Raw genomic sequence first — 12,374 nt, forward strand, 5'->3', positions numbered from 1 at the left:
CATGGAAGAGGCTGAATTGGGCATCCAAGTTTGCTAAAAAGCTCTGAAGCCTGGTCTTTTATGTCTACACTATTCCCACTGAAGGAAATGGAAGACCTCTGCATGCCAGAAAAGCTGACTGTCAGAGTGGAAGTTAATCCAAATATACTGATCATCTATGCAGCTGAGTCTACTCTCTTTATGACACCATTATAACACATTTTATTATCTTAATGTTGTGTAAGTGAAGGAACAGTCAGTAGTGCTCATTTGCTGTTGGCACAAAATTGCATATTTTCCAACATGTTTGTTGTCAAAAAGAAACACTGGGTGAAATTACACCATTTCAACCAGTGTGTCAAAAGCCTCACCATCAGTCTTGAAATGACCTGTTTTCTACCAAATTAATAAAATGGTTACACTGAGGACTAAGTACAAATGTGACTGATCTGTGATGCTAGAGTGAAATCATCAAGTGATGCAGAAAGAGCTCTTCATGCAGTTAGACCTCCAACTGCATGTGACCAATCCAACCTGCAACAAGAGCAGTCTGCTTCAGATCTTGAAAAATTTTCATCCACAATGTTTTCACAGAGAGTAAATGAGGACAGCCTTTAAGATTTTGCACTACTAAAACAGTGTATTATATCTTCTATAAAGAATTCACCACCTGGCTAGTAAAAGGTACAGAACTTACTTCTGAATTATAGAGGATTATCACAAAAAAAGCTGCAGGAGGGCCTAAGTATTTTTTAATGTAATTTTAATAAGAATTACCACATGAAACTCAATGCTATGGTATTTGTGCTTGAGAATTACTAACACAATATAATTACTAAAACTGTTGCCAAATCACACTTGCATTATTTGCTCATAATTTTGTCTTAATCTTTTGGATCCAGGTTCTTAGTTGAGTCTTTTTAATCAAGCAGTCACAGAGAAATTAATTATCTTTAAATGCCACAAAATGTGATATTCAGGTTGTTTTGGAAGTTTCAGAAGGCCAGCAGATATAGCTCATTCTCAGAAAGACTGATAGATGTGCTCATTTAAAAAAAAAACATTCTCTTAGCAGAAATTTGCAAAACTGGGTACAACTTGTCCCATGATACAGCTACAACTATTGCTGCCTCTCAATGAGATTCCTGCAGGCAGTGATGTTAAAAATATTGGCCCTGTCTCAGTTTTCAGTTGTTGTATGAATTTTGCTGTCTAAAATCTTGTTAGTTTGAGAAGGTTAGACAAAGACAGCGCACCATGTTTCACGCTTGGAAGACTCCTCTGCAGACTGAAAGAGACACCATGTATGGGAGCTGATGACTTCAGCATCCCCAGTGGCTGCTTGGTAGCAAATGAAATAGAGAAGCAAAACCTCTGGAGAAAGCAACTGGGACTGCAAGTAGATGCACTCACCATCAGATAGGAGGACTGAGGCTGAGGGAGTGTGAGAGTTCTCTTTTCCAGAACCTACACAGAACCTGAACAAAGCTATGAACTACAACAACTTGTTGTTGTACATCCTTGTTACACCCTTCAGGTGTTGCACAGGTGGAAAAGAATTTGAGAGCTAAATGGAAACACCATTAGATGGCTGATGCTGGGCTATCCAGTGTTTCATGCTTTTGGAGCAATGTTGAAAAGGGCAGCAGCTGACCTCTCTTCATTAGGTGATACAAGATCAACTTTTCCTGAATTAAGTACTATGAAAGGACTGCTTGATAAGGCACAGCTACAAGGCTAAATCTTTTCAATATACTGACTGATTTCAGTTTTTTAAATAGGATATTGATTTATCCTACTACATAGGAAGAAAAGACATTAAAGGAAAATAAAAGAAAGAAAACCAAGAACATTTTAATCTATGATCCTGATTCCAATTATAAATGAGGAAAATAACCTTATAAACAGCTGTTAAAGACAACATTTTTAGTTTATGAAAGAAGAGCAATTTCCTCTTCTCCTAGTCCAAATAAAAAGACACAAGGAATAATAAATACAATGCAAAATGCATAAGTCAAACACCAGTTCACAAAGAAGGTGGCTGGCTATGCAATGTGTTTATTGTCCATAACATCCTGAGCACATAGAGTCAGAACATTGTAAGTGCTAAAGAAAGTGACCTACCTTGTCTCCAGTGGGATGTTACTGTTGAGTAACCAGTTGTCCTGAGCATGGGCTGGCTCTTGAGTAGTGGCTGGCTGTTCTCCAGAGAGAGAGTGGTCCGTGGGAGCTGGGCTGGGGTTGCTGCGTGGAGTGAAGTTCCCTCTGTTCAGGGAATTGATGGAGGCTGCGTGATGCTGATTTGGGGTGTGAGCATGTGATATTGGAGGAGGTGGAGTTCGAAGTCTTGAATGATTTTGAATATTTGGAGGATGATCTAAAACATAAGTAAAATACTTTTAAGGTTCATGATTTGAGTAGTTCCATACTGGGTTAATCTATGTGCAGACACTTTTAAAAAGTATGAAGGCTGGGGTGTCACACATCCTAAATGAAAATCAAAAGGGTAACACAGCCTTGTTTCATATGTTCTAATGCCACAGCATTGATCCCTGAGCCAGCTAGAAAAATAGTTCAGTCTCATGCACAAAAGTTATGAAACTTTAAAGCACTGCAGAAAGGCTGTCCTGACAGCCAAGTTAACTTCGATGAACAACTGCAGGTTGCAAACTGCAATCTATCTGTGGCACTGATTTGTGATAAAGCATGAAAAATACAACCAGTCTGGATAGATAACACGTTAGAGTCAGTTTATGATGGATATACAGCTCCGAGAGAAGTTTGTTCTGCCCGTTTTGCCTGAGAACTTTCAATAGTTAAGTCAAGAAGAAGACAAAGAATACATTTAATCACAGACTGAGTTTGGTGAAAGCCATAAAAGCATGTCAGGGTTATACAATTTAACAAAATCCAGTAGTTTGTACTCTTAAAAATGTACTCAAATTGAGTAAAAAATGCATGTGGCATAAAATCTGCGGTGTCAGGAAAATGAAACAACAAAAAATGAATAAAGATGTTAAAGATCAGTCGTATGGCTACTTTGAGTAAAACTCGGAGTATTTCTTAGCCAAGAGACTGAGGAATGCAGACTGAGGAAGATAAACACCCAGGAAAGATGAAGCAAGTGCTGACCATATCTCTATTTTTACTTTTTTTTTTTAGCTAACCATAAAGCATTTTTTTCATTGTTTTTTGGAAATGAAGAAAACTAAAGTATTTGATAGAACTGGAGGGAGATTGACAGTATAGCACACTGCATATGAGAAACAGGACATATATATCTCTCTATTTTGAATGGGTTCATGCTCAGAAGTCATTAATACTGTTCACTGGAACAGACTGCCCAGAGAGTTGGAGGAGTCTCCCTCACTGGAGATGTCTGAGAATTGTCTGGATCCAATTGTGTGCAATGTGCTCTGGGCTGACCCTGCTGGAGCAGCAAGTTTGGACCAGATGACCCGCTGTGGTCCCTTCCAACCCCACCCATTCTGTGATTCTGTAGTACACAACACTTTAGTGATGCCTTATCTGAAAAGAGTGTCTATCCTATCAGTCTAATACTTACCAGACTTCTACATAATGAGAAATTAACCCCCATTTATTCACTAATTAGAGACCTCAGAACTGAACAAACCGTATGCAGTTATAAATTACAACAAATGGAATCAGACATGTAATGGATTAGGACTTGGATTTAGGAGAGGAACAGAAGAAGCATTCTCAGTGTCTCTGCAGCTTCTCAGATAGTTAAACACATTAGATAAAACATGGAGATGTGTGAGAGAGCAATCCTGCCTCTCCTCACCCTGTATTGACTCACACTGCCTCATCATTAACTATGGCAGGTTACACCAGAATCTTATGGTATTGGAAGTGGTCTAGCAAAAAAATATGTGTTAATTACAGGGGTGCCATTATTCTGACTGGACATATATTTACCTCTGGATTTGTCAGGTCAGACACACAAATAGGAGTATATATGCCATAGGGAGAACTGAGTGGTTTTAGGTCCCAATCTTAAAAGCCAATTTTACCCTAGATACCCAGAAAAGTCACACACATACTTACTGGTCTCTCAATTTTATGTCAGTAACACAGAAAACAAGTTCAAACAGAGGTCTATACTGGTCATCTACATTTGGACAGACAGACTTTTCACAGGAATTTAAGGAACTATTAAAAAATCTGACTTAGCAAGCTCAAACAAACTTAAAAAAGCCCTATAATGCCAATAATACTGGCCTCTGACTTGCACATCAGCCAGCAAATGAAAGGGAAGAGCAATGAGCACAGACCTTGTAGACAAGTATCAGAACTAAACCAGGTTTGATCTCAGCTCTGCAGCACCATGTGAATCGAAGTGTCCAACCATTTTTGGACTGGATATTACTGGGGACTCTTGCTCAGTTGAAGTCCTGACCATTGAGACAATAGAAACAACAGTGAAGGAATTCTACTCCTGGTTTATTGACAAAATTAATGACTGTTTTCCTACTCAACAGACAGGAATCAAGATAGGAAGAGAGTATTAAATGCAGCTGAGGGAGATAGAGGGCATCCAACAAATAGAAGGTTTCCAACTTTTAGGGCTGTCAATCTATCACCATTAATAAGAACTTAACTCAGCCCAGAGAAAATGACTTGTCTATTTGGGAGAAACATACCAGAGGTTTCCAAGACCAGCTATTTAAGTTTTTAGCATAGCTCATGTCTGAGATGAATACTATGCAATCTACAAAGGGGCTAAATGGGTGGATCTTGAAATAAGAAATAGGCCTTCTGCAAAGTTCTGTTATTGGTTGACTTTTCCTTCAGGAGGCACACCATTTTCACACTGTGAGTCAGCGACTGTTTTCAACGATCTGTTATGTAAATTTCAATTTACACCATATTATTACAGACACATTGCAGATGCTATTATGGATAATGCTTTTGAATCAAGTTATTTTCATTCTCTATTTTCATATCCTCCGTGATTTCTTTGCTAAGTAAAGACAGCACATCTATCTCACTCTGGTCTATGAGATTTTTCACAGGATTTTATAGCTTGCATTTTGTTTTTTCTGACATTTAGGTAGCTTTTCCTTCCAGAATGTTTTTTATTTCCTCCATATACAAATTCTGAACACTTATGTCATGTCTGAGCACTATGGAGTTTAATATACCTTGACTAGAATTAGTAATTATTTTCTTTGCCTTACAATCTTTTTTTTTTAATTGTCTTCTTCCAAATTAAGGAACATCAGAAATAAGGTACAGACAAAAGCACAAGCCAGTAAATTATCCTACTGAAAATTAGTGCAGCTGTGCAAAATTTCCTTGGTGCAAAAAAACCTGTTTAGGTTCTTACCCTCTGCTGTGACCAAAGCTCCTATGGGATTTGTAACAGATCATGAAAGCTAAGCAAAAGGAAAAAAAAAATCTTTATTGATTTCCTAAAATTTCAACTGTCCCCTTTAGTGAGTATGCTTGTAGAAGCTGCAGATTCCCCACTGCTGGAAGTGTTCAAGAACAGGCTGGATGAGTCTTCCAGCAACCCAGTTTAATAAAAGGTGTCCCTGCCCATGGCAGAGGGTTGGAAATTTAAGGTTCCGTGCAACCCAAACCTATGATCCTATGAGTGTTAACTAGACCCACAATGTTTGAGTGATACAAACTGTGTGACTGTATTTCCCCTCAGGAAGGAGAACTTAATGCTGGCTGCAATGGCTCTCACATCATGACCCAGCATAGATCTTACACAGTGGGAAGATGCTCCGATCATCCACTGTTTACTACACAGAATTGAATTTTTACAGAATTGAATTTTTACAGATCCCACCACGTAGGTGGGATACAAAGGAAGTCTGCTACAGCTGTCTACCTCTACCAGCAAGCCTTTACTGGGACAACAGCAGCACAGGAATTCAGAAGACATTATAAAGGAGCAGGACACTGTGGCCAGTGCATAAATTGAACAAGATTCCCCAAGACCTTTCTGAACCAAGTATGAGACAGCTAAATGTGACTATCTGTAAGTTATCTTTGTTTACTACAAAAGAGAGAATTTTTTAACATTTTCCTTCTTGCAATTTTCCTCTTTGGTTTCTAAAAAGACACAGACACAATCATTCTCTCTCTACTCATTGTCAGAATGAAAAACTTGACATGATCAGAGGGATCAGCTGAGCTGACAGAACACCAAGGAATAAAACAAACACCTTGTAAAGCACCTCTCCCCCATCCATCCAAATTTCTAGTAGTCTCAGAGTCAAGCTAAGCAGTTTAAGGGTTGATTTGTGCCTTGAAGGGAGAACAGAAGAGACCTGTCTATAGCAAAGGAGTCTTAGACACCAGTCCCAGTCTCAGACATCAGGTGCCAATGAAAGAGCATCCCAGAAATAAAGTTCAACATTTCTAGAAGACAGGCTGGCAGCTCTGCAAGTCTAAAGAGCCAGAACTTAAAGAACTACCCATAACCCTCATTTTCTCTAATAGTTAGCCAAATGGTATCTAACATGTCTGTATTCAAATGCAAGGAAGCTTTGGAAATCTGAATGCATAAACCAGATAGAAATCAAGCTGCTTTTATGTTAGGTTTTTTGTGTTTTTTTAAACTTGTTTCCTAACATTAAAATGTCATTGACAAACACTGGCTTGGTAATCACAGATAAAGCAGAGCTGAAAGATAATGCAGTTAATGAAGCTTGTACTTGGTATGTATTAGAGAGCCTTGACAGAAGGCTGTGAATGAAGAGCTGAATAAATATGAACCATAAAAAATTACCAGTGAGGACCTAGTATGACAAAATTTCAATAAAAGGTCTGAACCTCATGTTCCTTTTCTCTCCCTTAATCTTTAATGAGTAGTACTGTTTTGAAATTAGTCTATGTAACAATTACACTTTCTGATTCATTAGGTTTTGGGATTGTATTCAGAGCAAATGTGCTAACCTCTGAGTGAAAAATACATTCTCATTTTTTTCCCAGCTTATTCTGTTCCTCTACACATTTGTCATTTGTACGTCTGCTCACATTCAGACAGACTGATGCCTAACTGGTGTCTGGATTAGGTACAGGAAATATTTCTTTTTACTCACTGTATATATTGCCAGGTGGAATGAATCACTCTGTGCTCCCTTGAACTTGAGCTCCACAGTAGCTGTGATGATGAACTTGCTAGCGTGACTTTGGACAATTGTGCTTGTGCCCACTCACAAGGAGAAACACCACAGCTCCCACCCTGCCACCCCTTGCAGAGGAAACAATAAACAATTTTTTTTTTAAACAATGTACTCTGCATTCAATTGACAGAACAGCAAAGAGCCAGGACCCATTTCAATCTACTGCAGATGTACACACACGGCACTTGCACCAGCCAGCTGAAATCACCTTCACAGGGCTCCCTGTCCTGTTGGGTGCCACTGGGTATGGAGCTGGGGTGCTTCTCTCATGAATCTGATGAGGTATCTAAGGTCAGGTGCACTAGGAAGAACTAACCTGGGTCTTTTCCACCATCTTTGTAGGAAACACAGGAAGTTTGCTACTAGAAGCGAGACTGCTTGCCAGAAGCAGGTTCCCTATCAGACACATGCCAAGCCAATGACGGTGTCTGCAAAATGAAAAGGGAGCAGAATATTTAACCCCCAATTTGGCAGATAATGGAAAAATATTAGGAGGAAAATAAAGTGGGAGGAACTGCCTTCTTGGAGGTAGCTTAGTGGCTTTTGATTACAGCCAGGACAAATTGCAGAGCCAGTTTTTCTTCTACCTGCAGACAATCCAGCTGAATGTGTAACATCCAGACTGAGCTGAAGCAGTGTGTGAAGGTACCTCTTTTGTACCAAGCTGGTCCACCTCATGGCTGGCACTGATATTCTGCAAACTAGAGGAGAATTTCCTCCTTCAAGCAATGTCTGACAACAGTGTCTGTCTCCATGGGACAGTCCAGCGAGGAAGCCACTGCAGGGTGGATGAAAAGAGATGGAGTGAAATAGGTCACTCAGCTGTCAGATGATTTATCTGAGCAGAGGTAAAGTGTTTGCAGAAATGTTTTCCCTCACTACACTTAAAAACTAGAATCAGTGTTACAACTTGAGTGACTGTATCTCCTTTTAATACACACAACCACTGAATTTCACTTAAGACTAGCTTCTCCTACTATCAAGTGGAGTGTTTTCAACAGACTGTGAAACACACTTTTCCTGTAGCAACATCTTGTGTCCCCAGTTTTCAGAATGACACTGAAACATAAAAGGAAAGCAAAGTGCTGATGTATAACCTACATTATATAACAAAACAACAACAGGACAGCTAACCTTACCTTTTTTCCTCTGTTTTATTTTACGTAACAAAATAACAGGAGGCTGCTGTTCCATTAAGGGATCTCACCTAGAGAAGAGCATAGTCCTCATCATGCAGTTAGAAACATCAGTGTCTGTGTCCTGGTTCTAGAGAGTATTCTGGCTCAGAGTCTTTTTTCAGCTGAACTCCTCGTGTTGCAATCTTCACAACCTTGTATCTCACCCTTACTTTATGATGCCAGTGCATAAACATGCAACTGACTGTGAATGACTAAAGCCTAAAGAAGAGTTTTCCCATGCAACTTTGGTGCAGTCTTCTGTTCAGAGAAATCCACAAACATTGGAAACCACTTACTAGAGGAACATCAGCTATATAGATGGAAATAGTTTTGAACATCCCTCTAAACGTGCAACTTGGACATTGAATCTGCAATAGCATGTGTTACAAAGACTTAGCACCAAAAAAAGCTGCAGAATATAAAACCTGTGGTGTATTTTCATGGCACTACTCACTGTGCCTGTGAATGTCTCCAGACACTGGCTGTAGCTATTCTAGATATTGTTAGTAAAGCTACACATATCAGGGACCAGTGCAGAAAGACTCTGTAACTATCACAATCTAAACTTGACTTCCAGCAGTATACCACGTGTGAAAGAGGCAATCATTCTTCATCTCACAAACTGACCATAACAAGTAGCAAGTGGAAATGAGGGACCTCAAAGTCAGGCAGCAGATAAAATGGCACTTTGTTACTGACTGACAAGACAAGACTTTATAAACTTATTAAGACTTCATTGTGAAACATTACCAGGTCATAGCTGTACTTAAGAAACTTCATTTGTTTAGATCAATTACGTCAAAAATCAGGCCCATTTAGATGCTATGTATGCATGTGTAAAATGAGTTGAAGCTCCCCTCCAGCTGCACAGATCAACACTTCATTGGCTTTACTGTTTATAGAAAACCATGGGTGCACCACATCAAGTCCAAACAAGCCTCTCCTCTGCATTTTGTTCATCAAATGTGTACATTACATGCAAACTTTCCTCTCAAGTGCCAAAGTGCCTTTGCAAAAGCAAGATATTGACTTCTGGGTTTGAAATCAATTTTTTGTTTGATGCTGGGCTGTCAAGCTTTGCCTGTACATAGTCAGCAGGAGCTCTGGGTGGTTGTTTTTTCATCAGCAATCTGACTGGATTGAATGCCCTACAAGTAATGGTTTTAAAAAGGTTCAGGTCACCATCAAAGGATGATATGCAGACTTTTAACTCATGATGTTCATTACTCAATAAAAGGGAGTCACAATCTAATAAAATCAAGGCAGAGTATTACTGTTTAGCCTCTGACAGTTTATGAAGAATCATTGTCTTTAGCACAAAGGAAAGTGGAAAAAACCCAGAGTATCTGGCAGAGTGCAAATTCAAATAACATATTTAACTTGTGAAATAATTTATGGGAAGCACAGGAAAGTAGCTTCTACTGTGCCCAGCTAAGCAAATTTTCCTGCAGCCCTGGAGGCTGAATTTTCTGCTGGACTTACTGAAAAGAAACATCTTTAACTACCCTGACACCACACACTGGAGGCAACAGTAGCCTTTGAAGTCTCAAGCTGTTGAACTGCTGGCCTTTCTGGTCTAAGCGTATAAACAAAAAAATAAACAATGCTTCATTAGAGCTCCTTTCCTCTCAGAAATGCCTCAAACATAAAAACTGACTGTGAGCCTCACCACTCAGGTGAGATGCTGCAGTAAACCACACTGTGTTCTCAGCCCCTGAGGTCTGGGTTCTCATGTTTGGAAACCCATAACTGCTACTCTCCTAATTTTCACAAGGATGCTCAAATGAGCTTGCTGTGCCATTCTGACAGCACTGATGGCTCCTGTAAGCTCCCTTCAACTAAATGACTGAAGATAATCCACCTGCACTGCATCTTAGCAGGGTACAGCACCATAACGTCAGGCAAGAAAATCCACTGGCCTGGAGCTAAGGATGGTGCATCCGTGCTCTGATTTCAAGTTGCTACAAATTAGGCTCGTTCAATGTTTCTAAACCTGTGTGTCTAAAACTTCAAAACCCAGCTCCTGAAGAACTGGGATCCTGCAGCTTTCTCTTTTCTCATTTGTAGTCACCCATGATATCCCAGTAGCTGTAGTTTAGCCAACTATGCCACTTAGATTATTGCTAGTCTCCTGTCCCAAGTGTCCGACCTGCACAGACTTGGCAAAAGCAGCTGGGTGCCATCCCTCAGGCCTGGGGAAATGGAAGAAGTTCTGTTTTGCTGCCCCCTCCACTGCACATTTAAGAACACAACTGTTATTACACCTAAGACTGTTCTTGAAAGAAATGTAGTGCATTTCTCTGATGTCTGCAGTTTATTGACTTGAGGCCCCAAGGAACTCTTTGATACAGAGAGAGTTTTGCTCGTTTCCATCCATACACTCTCTCCTGTGTCTGTTTCATGATCCTTTCATACCATAACATATGGAGACAAATATTTATACATTTATATGAAACAGATAACCACCCAGTTCAAACCAGACATGATTACCTGTACAGTTACACGAGCAAATCTCTAAATTGTTTGTGTAAAGCGGTTCCTGAAACAGAAGTACATTACCAAAAGGTGCCTCTGGCTGCTGTTATAGCAAATAAACTCAGGATTTTGCCAGTAAAGCTTTCAGATATTGCTGGCTTTTTGTTTTTTCATATACCTATATTAGAAAAATTGAAATATAGACCTGATCTTTGTCTGTTTCTCCATAAAAATAAAATGAACAAATAGTCTCTATTTTGCTTACGCCCTTCAAAAATCTTATCTAAATTGCAACATTGTTGTGACTTAGCTGTGCACAAATAGACAGGACTGACAGATCCCCAGCTCCATCAGCAAAGCTGACTATTAATAGCAGCTGAGGAAATAGTCTGGTTTATGTATTTTTTACAATGTTGTTAGCCATGACAATCCAGAGCCCATCCTCTTGCAAATATGAAGCACACAAGTTTCATGCAGTTTGACCATGTGCCAGGACCACGTATGTGCTCATAGTGGTCAGGGTGAAAGATTAATATCTTGCAATTTTTTTTTTAAATTTGCTGTATTTAATGTTAACTTGCAAGCTCTGGGTCTGGATTCCCACCTCAAATGGCATGTAAATCCCACAGCCACCAGGGAGTTGCACGGCACAAACACCTGAAGTAGGGTTTTGTTTTTTCTTTTCATTTATATGTCACCCAGGCTTGTAAATGACCAAGTGTATGAAAACACAAAATTCCATTATTTCACAGCAAAGTGCTTATGGAATGCAACATGATGTGGTCCAGCACAATACTAGCAAGAACTAATGATTTTAATTATTCAGTCTTGAGAAAGAAATGGGAAGATTTCATGTTGGCAGCAACTGAAATAAACTAATTCAAGTCTTTGCTGGCAAACAGAGATTTTTTTTCATGACTTTGGATCAACTTCTTTGCATGCTGCCCCCCAGGCACTACCAAACACAGGCACTGCACAATACATAACCAGTTCTCCAGTTTTCCCTTTGTTACCCACTCCTTGCCCCTATCCTCCTTTTAATTTTTTTCCTGCCTTTGAAGGTTTCACAAAGAAAATTCTTTTAAACTCCTCCAAAGCACAACATAAACTGGTGACGGCTCCATTTGACAGCTGTGACTGACATGATGTCTGTCACAGGGATTACTCCCTACATCCCCCACCACCACCACATACACAAAGCTGACTGACTTCCTTTAGTGAAAACCATGGGTGCAGATGAGTAAAATCTCTCTGCACAGGTGGGAAACCTTATTCCCTTTGGCACAGGAATCTGATTTGTGAGAGCTGGGCTCCATGACCTTTCCCTTCAGGTTCTATTTGGCATTCTTGGAAGCACTATAGCAGGCGGCTGCACTCCAAGTAATTCTGAAACAGACATAAAACTTTTATATTTTTATTAACACTTGAAGAGGCCACTAAAAGAAAATCAAAACTATGAATCTGTCAAGACACCCCTCAGCAACGCTGCACTTTGTTCACAAAAGCACCATGATGGAATGGCAGTGTAGCTTATCCAGCATGTATGGTTTTCTAACTATTCATAATACTTCCACCCAAA

The 12,374-nt window shown here is 39.6% G+C and overlaps 1 protein-coding gene across 1 annotated transcript in view; it reads right to left on the reverse strand.

Moving 5' to 3' along the window:
- The window catches only part of TENM4 (teneurin transmembrane protein 4), a 387,133-nt gene that overhangs the window by 203,358 nt on the left and 171,401 nt on the right, over positions 1–12,374 (reverse strand). Inside the window, exon 5 of the mRNA XM_058800438.1 lies at positions 2,104–2,356. Coding sequence (XP_058656421.1) covers positions 2,104–2,356 — 253 coding nt within the window. The remainder of the gene's footprint in view (positions 1–2,103; positions 2,357–12,374) is intronic.

The sequence above is a fragment of the Ammospiza caudacuta genome, chromosome 2 (genome assembly GCF_027887145.1).
Source record: "Ammospiza caudacuta isolate bAmmCau1 chromosome 2, bAmmCau1.pri, whole genome shotgun sequence".
Taxonomy (NCBI): domain Eukaryota; kingdom Metazoa; phylum Chordata; class Aves; order Passeriformes; family Passerellidae; genus Ammospiza; species Ammospiza caudacuta.